The sequence below is a fragment of the Plectropomus leopardus genome, chromosome 18 (assembly GCF_026936395.1).
Source record: "Plectropomus leopardus strain MGB_pleo_1.0 chromosome 18, ASM2693639v1, whole genome shotgun sequence".
Taxonomy (NCBI): Eukaryota; Metazoa; Chordata; class Actinopteri; order Perciformes; family Serranidae; genus Plectropomus; species Plectropomus leopardus.
The window spans coordinates 17,168,784-17,178,395 of record NC_142193.1 but is presented as its reverse complement, the minus strand read 5'-3'; the positions used below and the strand labels follow the sequence as shown (position 1 = coordinate 17,178,395).

General features: G+C 40.9%; 1 protein-coding gene across 3 annotated transcripts in view; it reads right to left on the bottom strand.

Annotated features, from left to right (window-relative positions):
• Positions 1-415: 415 nt before the first annotated feature.
• dock6 (dedicator of cytokinesis 6) overlaps positions 416-9,612 on the bottom strand; it is a 36,586-nt gene continuing 27,389 nt past the window's right edge. For all 3 annotated transcript variants that reach the window (XM_088090934.1, XM_042505745.2, XM_042505744.2), the window contains 13 exons: positions 8,758-8,916; positions 8,566-8,666; positions 8,288-8,480; positions 7,991-8,134; positions 7,717-7,848; positions 7,595-7,609; positions 6,212-6,337; positions 6,028-6,117; positions 5,693-5,929; positions 4,151-4,294; positions 3,874-3,980; positions 3,605-3,778; positions 416-1,809 (listed from right to left, as the gene is read on the bottom strand). In XM_088090934.1, coding sequence (XP_087947060.1) covers positions 1,767-1,809; positions 3,605-3,778; positions 3,874-3,980; positions 4,151-4,294; positions 5,693-5,929; positions 6,028-6,117; positions 6,212-6,337; positions 7,595-7,609; positions 7,717-7,848; positions 7,991-8,134; positions 8,288-8,480; positions 8,566-8,666; positions 8,758-8,916 — 1,665 coding nt within the window. In that variant the 3' untranslated portion in view covers positions 416-1,766. The remainder of the gene's footprint in view (positions 1,810-3,604; positions 3,779-3,873; positions 3,981-4,150; positions 4,295-5,692; positions 5,930-6,027; positions 6,118-6,211; positions 6,338-7,594; positions 7,610-7,716; positions 7,849-7,990; positions 8,135-8,287; positions 8,481-8,565; positions 8,667-8,757; positions 8,917-9,612) is intronic.

The window sequence follows — 9,612 nt, the reverse complement described above, 5'->3', positions numbered from 1 at the left end:
AGCAATGGTTTACTGTTGCTCTGAAAATAGGTTGAAGGTGTGCAAAGCTTTGCCAAAATAGAGTCAAGGCGAGCGTTTTTTCAAACAAGAGGCACACAGAGCAGGTGTAGACATCCTCACTGGGAAATACAGAAACAATCTAACTGATTTGCTGCTTGTTTGCATCGCATTCAGTCAGGAAGAGGGGTCATTGTGGACTTAAATACAAACACTACACAGGTTTGCTATATTATAACGTGATTACAATAGTAGAGAGTCACTTTTCAGGAGCACAGACTAAAACCTCAAAGGGAAAGTTACATATTTTTGGTTACTGTCACGACAAAACTCTTTAATAAGCGTATTATACAGAGTGAAATCCACAACAGTCTATTCTTCAGCTCTGTAGCTACACAAATAAAAGCTGACCAGAAGCTTAGGAAGAAAAATTTAATAGAAGGCAGTAAAAAAGACAATGTAAATAAATAAAAAATATGTTGATCTAATTGGTAAAAAAAAAAAACATTTTCCAGCCTTGTAAAAGTAACAAAAGCCTAAATATTTAAGTAGTTACAGTGTTAATGTGCTGCAGTTTGCTTGCAATAGTGCAATATAATAGAAACAGTAGTTGGAAATAGCTACAAAGAATAGAAATCTGCAACAATTAGAAACAGACAAGACATATGGAGTGCTTTTTGACAGCAGTTCAAATGCAGTCAAACGAGGACTCGGCTTATACCACGCAGACGAAATGTATTCAGCTATCAGACTGTGCTGCAGGGGCATAGTTAATGTCACAGTTTGAACATATTTGTGTGGGTGAAGGAGATGGCCTGGCCGACGGCAGTGCGTCTGCGATAAACATCAGATGTGCAGTGCATTACAAGATAGTTTCACAGTTTAAAAAACATATTTATACATTACATCCTGCCCTTTTCCCCGCTAGAATAATCATTTTCCCTCTAAAACTGCTACTACAGTTCACTGCTGCTGTACTCGGACTAGAGCGGAGGTCTGAGCTTGGACAGAACGACCCCACCTCCGCCTTTTAATGAATTCTTATAACAAGAGATCGGCAGATAAAGGTGACGACTTGAGGAGGAAGGAATGTTAGTTATTTGGTCTGTTGATAAAAAAAGAAAACTCCCTGGGACTATTTAATAACTAAGTCTGGCAGAGACTACTACCAGGCATAGTTTAGGAAAAAGATCTCTTACAAATTAAATAAGGCCACGACACAAAACAGACAAACTGCAGCCTCTTCAAAAGCAAACACTAGAAGCAAAAGGAAGACAGATCCGCTCAAGCCCCAAACTATTTGGATGCAAAATGTGTTTGGCAGCTCGAGACCTGTAAAAACTTAAGTTAAAACCAGATCAGGCTCAGAGAGATTACTGTGAGGAGACGACTTCTGAAGGCTCGGTTTAAAACACTGACATGTCTGAGCCTCGCTCCAAACGTCGATGTTTACAGTGCAGATAACCTTCCAGTGTAAACACACGGGGTTTTCTCCTACTGAGGTGTGAGAGTGGTGGTGACGGCAGAGATGCTTCAGCGCGGGAAGAGGGGACAAGTGTGTGTGGTGGTGGTGGTTGGCGGGGGGATTATGGTGTGTCTGGGTGGCCAGGGGGTGGGTGGGTAAAACAACGAGCTAGATGAGGAAGAGGACGGTGCGTGTGTGCTTGTGACAGTTGGTGCAAAGTACAGTGGGGGAAGGGGGAAAGACGGGATGAGATGTGGCTAACTTATAAAGCTTTTTCTGTGTTGTTATCCAGTTTTGCTTTGGCTCAACAGTCGACTCTGCGGAGACTGGACCTACTGTAGGAGTTCCTGCGTGAGAAAAGCAAGATGATAAAGACTTTTTACTCCAAGTGTTTTGGGTTATTTTGCTGTAAAATGCATCTGAAAAATGGCAAAAACAACTGAGGTGTAATGAGTTCAATATTGAACTCTGTGACTTGTGATTTTTTTTTATGTTTATTTTAAATTAATTTGAGACATGAAATCTGACCCAGGGAGTGAAGGAGTTCCCATGAAACCTGTGAATGTCTGTGGCGTCCCACTATAAGCCTAAATGACTCTGAATGAGTGTCTATTTTCAAAGATTCAGAATGAGGTAGCCTCGTGTAGCCAGACCTATCTCCAATGTGCTGTGTCAGTGCTAGATAAAGACTTGGAATCTCACATTATCATTTTGCTTTAGGGAAAATTCTCCTGCATGTTTTTATGTATTTAAACCAAGTCTTGGGCGGCGCTAAGTTCACAATGCAGCAACTGTGCCCTTGCAAAAGTGTTTGGGGGAGGGGGGCATTTGTTTTGGTGAATGTTTTGCAAGAAGGGAGACAAACGAGAAATGATAATAACAGAAGTATGCCGACTATAGCCAGAGGAGCCCGACTATACATTAGCTCTGGAGCTTGATGAACTCGTTAAAACCATAGTCGATTTGTCTGCTGTATGTGGCTCTTGCAGAACTTCATTACGACAATATCACAGGGACTTGTGTGAAGTGGAACAAGTAGTACATTTGTGAAGGCTTGCTGCTGCCACTAAAAAAAGATGTGGCAAATCAATTCACACTGTGTGTTAGAATACGGATCAACATCAGGCACACAGAGTCCTGTGAGATGGAGTTTTCTGAGGTGCTATCACAGATTGTTTTATTTGTAATCTTTGCAACTATTGTCTGCACTTTTGCTATGATTAGCATTTAGTAACCAATCTTACCTTTTCTATCTTTTCTTTTTTATTGCAAATCTGTATCCTTTATAATGTCTGATATTTTATTGCTCTGTGAAGCACTTTGAACTACCCTGGTGTATGAAATGTGCGACACAAATAAAACTGCCTTGTTTGCCTTGAAAACAATTCACCAAAACAACAAAGCAGACATGCCTTTTGCATGATCCAAATCTTCATCAAAACTTGTAATTTTCAGCTTATAGGTTATTATTAGATTGGAGGTTGTTGTTTCCTATATCAAGGGGATTTTGAAACTGTAACACGCAGATAGCGGCCAATAGCAGGCTGACAGCCACAGTCTACATCGGGTGTGTGAGACTAACAATGAGTTAAAACCACCTCATCAGTTTATACAGTGTGTGTTGTCTGTTCACTGAGTAATACAACTAAGGGACATTTTGTCTCGATGTAATGTTTTAACATCTATTTATATTTAGTTAAATAAATGGAAGAATATCCAGCTCTTTTCTATACATGTGTCCACATTATGAAAGCATCGCTATGGCAGGTGCTGTTGACTGTAGCTCTGCTTTTGATTATGAACCAGCAGTCCTCAGGCTCTCACATGCAAACACAAAGCTGATGCCAAAAGCAAATGAAAACAAAACACATATGGTGATAGTTTCCGTAGTCAAAAATGCTGCAATACTTCGAGAAGTGCATCAACTTTCTTCTATAAATGAACACAACCTCTCTGAGAAATGTGTCAGTTTCAAACTCACTTTAGTTTTATGTGAACAAACACAATGTTTGAGTCTATGACCTGGGGTATGATAAAGTTTGGTTTTAAGTTACTCTTGCATTTGATGAAGTTAGAGAAGCAGCATGAGCTCATTTTGTGTGTGTCTGTGCGTAGGCGTGTGCGTTGAGTGTCTCAAGTTACCGTTGTGTTTGCGTAGTCTGAGCTGGCAGGGTTTTGTATAGCTGGGGGATCTTGCGGTTGATGAGAGGACCCAGAGCTTCTTTCAGTTTATTGTAGTTCCTCTCTAGCTCTCTGTGGTACTCCTTCTGATCTGGTCCAATCAGGGCTTTATTCTTCCTCAGGGCGTCCTCACACCTGCACGAAAAAGAGAAGAGTAGACGCAGGGTGTTGGGGTTTGTTTTTATTAGTCACACAGCAGTCTGCGTCTGGGTTGTGGAGTGTGTCATCACCTCTTAGTGAAGTCTTTAAAGCAGAGGCGCAGTTTGTTGTGATGGCGAAACAGCTTTGGGTCATCAGGAATGTCGGAGAGAAAGACCTGCGCCACCTCAAGGGGGCCCTGTGAGGGGAGAAACTGTTACATATCTGCTAAGGAATGTCTGTCATGACTTAAAACAATGAACCAGACTTTTAACCTCATTTGGGTTGGATTCATATTGCAGCAGGATGTGGGATTTTGACATGTAAAGTGGATTGCGGTTATACATCATTAGTTGCATGTATCTAAACCTGGTTGACAGTGGTGCCCACACAGCCCTGCAACACCATCTGCAGCATCTTCGCGTCTGCAGGGTCTTGGTTTGTGGCGAAGGCGAGCTCCTGAGTCTTCTTTTGCATGTCCTCAATGGCCACCTCCATCGGGACAAGAATGATCTAAAGAACCAAAGACAACACACATAGTTGACTTTTTTCTGCTATTGTGCTACATTATTTTAAAAGGACAGTCCACCCCAAAATCAACAATACATATTTTCTTATACCTGTTGTGATATTTATCAGTTAAGATGGTTTAAGTCTGAGTGGCAGAGAGTTAATTGCCTGATATCAGACAGAACCGTAAACTTGTAAAAATTAATTTCCATCTTCAGTCTGACATTGCATACACTCTAACTGATATATGTAGGGGAGGAGGACCACGTAATCGTCTGAATTGAGCATGATTTTAAGACCGAAGTGATGCGTCTCGATGCTAAAATACCAATTTTGACTGAGCTTTAAGAATATAGCGGAGCAAAGTAAAATGAAACTACGATGTTGGCAATGTTGAGAAGACAGTGATTTAGAACAGCCTCCATAGCAGTGTTTATCTTGTTTACAGCGCTCATCACTGTTGTTATTACACCTCATTGTTTTCAGTGCTCTGCTCTACAGAAGTATTAGTCCCGCCCCTGGCAAATCATCAGTCCTCCTGCAACACTCATTGGTTGTTCTTTTTTTATTTAGTTGTTTTTTTTTCATAAGATTACTTTTTGGGCTTTTTTGGGAGGGAGAGAGAGAGGACGACATGCGGCAAAGGGCTCAGGATGGAACTGAACCTGCGGCTGCCACAGAAGGGGCAAAGACTTTGTACCTGGGGCGTCTGCTCTACCAGGTGAGCTAATGGGCGCCCCATTGTTTATTTCAAACAAGAAACCGCTATGTCATGTTACAATGTAAAACAAATGTTTCAGCTCGGTGGAGTGGGCTGATTCCAAGGTCTGGATCCAGACAAGATAGTTGGAGAGATCAGCCATAGAGATGTCTTCAACCCGAACTACACCTGCCAACCATATCACTGTGCAGAAGCAAGCTTGCACCTACTGCTAGCTCACCTAACACCACTGCACTGCTAACATAACAGCTCAGCCGAGGAGGACGCCACTGACGTCTACATCTCACGTCACAAGCAAGAGCACGAGCCTCTCATCTGAGTCGATGCATATTTCCTGCACGGTGATACAGCTGGTGGGTGTAATTTGGTAAAAAGAAAATAGTTCCAACATTAAATTGTCCACATCAAGGTCTGTAGATAATTTTGAGTAACCAGGTCGAGATTTCTGGAAAGAGACGTTGCTGTTGAGTTTTTCAAATGTACTTTTGCTGCTTTGAGCAGCACAAGCCAAATGCCAACTAGTTCCATTATATTTGAGACAAGGCAGACATCTCTGCAGCCCACACCAAAACAATCTAGACTGATAAACAGCAAAACAGACGAGGAAAATATGTAGCTTTTTTAAGTGAAATGTCTTTTTTTAACTACTGACCAAAAATACCTCCAAAACAGACACCCACCTCCTCCTTGTGGATAACATTGATGCGTGTCTTGATGTAAGGGAAGGCGTGAGATGTTGTGAGGATACTTTTTCGTTTATACTGCTCATGCAGGTCGCCGTGGGCTCGGCCATCCAGAGTGAAGGGAGTGCAGTACATGAAAGTACGCAGATTGTAGTTCTTGTCAAAGTATGTGATTCTCTCCTTTAGCTCGTATGTGTCGAAGAATGGTTCAACGTAGGTGATCTGCAGGTAGGCCTGAAACAAGCACAAACAGTCATCAGCACAATTAGATCTTTTGCAGAATTTCTACTGATATAAAATTAGTCAATTACTGCATATAAATATCATATTACCTTGTTGGGATCCAGTTTGTTTTTGTCCACGGGGTTTGAGTCTTTGATAATTTCCACCGTGTCATCACCAAACCTCTCTGAGTAGAACTCCTGTGCACAAAAAGCGATTCATCCTTAGGAATTTGTTTTACCATAAATCACTAACGACATCTTTATTAGCATCCATCCCGACAAGTTAACATGCCTCAAGTCTGTGGGAGATCTCCGCTAATTTGGTGATTGATGGCTCCTTGTAGACGAACTCTTGTTCATCCAGGTCTCCGAAGCGGCAGCCGTAGAAACCCACCCTGAAGTAGGTCCCAAACATTCTCTGAACACTAAAGACAGAATGAAAAGATGAGATGATTGACTTGGAGCAGACCAGGGTTAAATGTGTAAACAGAGCAAAACTCAGACAAATAAGACATTATGATAAGAGAAACGGCAAGTCTATCAATTCCCTACATTAAAATATCAGAGATAGCTTTTTGTAGTTTGTGGTGTGGTTAATTAGACTGTCATGATCCAAATTCAAAGACTGGTATCTGGGACGATAAAAGCATTTTTAACTGATCGGGATCGGCTATATTGAGCTATATAGAGGCTGATCCGTTGCTTTGTTTTATGTCAACTGTCACACAGGTGTTTTTACTCGCTAAGTTTTCATGCACAGCAACATGAGAGCAGTTGTCATCAACTTTCCACCTCTCCTCTGCTTTGAATCCTGAAAACACCATATTCAGTAAACAACAGCTTAGAGCTTATGATGAGAATTAACTCTGAATGACATACAGTTCATTTAAGTTCTCGATCTGCATGTCAGATTCCTCTGCTTGGATTCCCATTATGGCAAATTTAATCTTAAAATCTTAATTGGAATAAAACTGACTCAAATTAATTTTTCAAAAGTCTTAAAAATGCTCAGACTTGGATAGTAAGATTTTATGAATTGTTTTTTTCTGATATTGCATTGCAAAATCTCATAATGACTGGATACATCTATTTTTTGTTAAATAAATTAAATAAATAAGTGTCCTTTCTTGTTGAATTCAATGCTTTTTAAAGGATCCACAGAAACCCTGAAAAACAATGGAGGATATTTTCAAATAAAGGATTAAAGTTCCTCAATGGCGACACAGCCAAAAATATTAAAAACACTATTAATTTAAAATGAATTTATGATCTGTACCTTTTTAAAAAAAGGTACGCGTCAAGGCGACACAGACGACAAATAGGCTGAACTGACTGGTCTCATGTTACTGTATAAAGATGACAAAATATTAAGCAATAGAAGAGCGACTCTTTGAGGACAAAGAGAAAATAAAAATCCTGGCTAAACTATAGTTTCCCACAGTAGGAGAGTGGCAAAAAGGGATGGAAATTGTTTTGGTTCGACAGTGGTTCGACTATGTCAAAGTGTGAAAACAAGTTTTGCATCACTCACCAGTAACATGTCATTCACACCAAAACAGCAGTGGACAAGCAATGGGGAGGGAAAAAAAACATTGTCAATACAAATTAAAAAGAAATTGCTTAATTAGTTTTACCTTGACTGTAATATAGTCAGTGTAACAATTTAATGTTTTACCTCCCATCCTGAACTCTGTAAAAGTTAAAAAAAAAAAAAAGAAAAGACATATAAGTAAGAATACAGGACAAAACTCATTTTCTCATCTGAACTAACAGCCGGGGGTCAAACTGTCAACTCACCTGGTTGTAGACTTTGTTGAAGGCATCCTGCAGCTTCCCGTGGACAGTGGCCAGCTTTTTGAAGTCTCTGTTGGCTTCATGGATCGGTAGCAGTATCTTGTACACTTCATTTATGGCCTCGTACATCGCGGCCTGGGGTTACAGCACAACGGAAAGCCAGTTTCACACATACCACCTGATCACATAACACTCCCTTCAGCCATGTTAATGCTCTAACCTTGTGCCGTGTTAACATACAGTCTGTCACCATGTGGTCGGAGAATATGAGTCGTACCATGTTAAAAGAGGCAGCTGCTTGCTCCAGGAGGCCCACCAGACCAGACTCACTGAAGTACTTCCCAGCACAGATCCCCTCCTCCTCTGGAGATAGGACGTCATCTGATACAGCCGACTCTTCCAACACGTTGGATGAAATATTCTGATGGAAAAACAGAGAAGTCAGAACAAAAAAAAAGTTGTTTTTTTTGTAGTTTCTCTTTTCACTAATTGCAGACCTCGGTCTTAGTGCTCCAGTTTTGGGACAGCCTCCTATAAACACACTGAGTCACCAAATAAAACGTTAAGCACTGACCTGAAACGTGACACAACCAATTGGTAGGTAGCGGCAATCCTCCAGCATGTTGAGGTATTCTGCCACCAGTGCTGCACTGTGGACCAGACAGTGTGCAGCTTCAGCATGGTTTCCCCTCTCAGAGTGTTTTCCTGCCATGTTCTGGAGCCACGTCAGACGCAGGTCAGGGGAGTTCTGGTAACCCTTTGCAATCCTGGAACAAAAACAGAGAATATCAGATATTTTATTTGTGACACGTTATTGTTGTATGCAGTCGTTATCAATAGGCATGACAGTACCTGTACATCAGGTCGATGAGCATCTCTGGATCCTGCTGATGCTCTTTCATCTTAACAGTGTCAGTAAGAATCATGTGCAGGTTGAACACCAGATCCTGGACCTGCAGTTTTTAAAAATGCAACACAGCACATGAGTATATAAATCCACTCCAGCAGCTCCAGAAGGATCTACGTACAGCAGCTGTGACATACCTGCTCTGGGAAGGGCGTGTCACGCAGCTCCAAGTCCTCTTCTGCATACGTCAGGATGGTCTTGAGCGAGCGGCGAAGATGCTCCTCATTGAAGTTTTGTGATGTTCCCACCAGTGATGACAGGGACATTGTGACTTGCATCTTGACTCGTGCAAAGTTCTGATCCAAAGGAAAAATTAGGACAGATTGTGACTCAACATAATTAAAGCATCTATTCCTTAAACATCCTGTATGTGTCCTGTAAATCCATTCTGTTTTACAGGCAAAGGCTTCTGTTATGAAAAAACTGGTCCCGATTCACGTGTGGAAGTTTTTAATGTCCTGGATAAGTGGGTGAAATTTCAGTCAAAAATCATCTGGATTTATTGAGCTTAAAACAACTGAAAGTACTGTTATGCCGTGTAAACAAAACCTCTGCGCACTCCAGATGCAACTGGAGTTGTGACCACTTAAAAGATTTAGCAAAGTTTGTACATTTTAAACAGAAAACACACATTTATATTATGATATTTACTAGAAATTACATACAATTTAGCCAACAGCAAGTAGGTATTATTAGCAATGGTGATTTAGCACAAACTTTCAGCTTCCAAACAACCTTCCTCAAGTCAACTGCCACCTTATTTAGGTTTTTGTGGTAAAATTAGAAGGTATCTTACAGATAACTGCTCATTTCAACTTCACAAATCAGCTGTTCCTCCTCCATTGCGGTGCTTTCGAACAACAACAGGAAAAAAAATAGAAACAGAGCGTCCAACAAAAGTTTAGCTCAAAAGGATAGTGCTGCGACAGTGCTGCATTGCATCGCTTGCAAACAGTTAGGACATTCCAAGATAAAACTATGCAATCGAACTG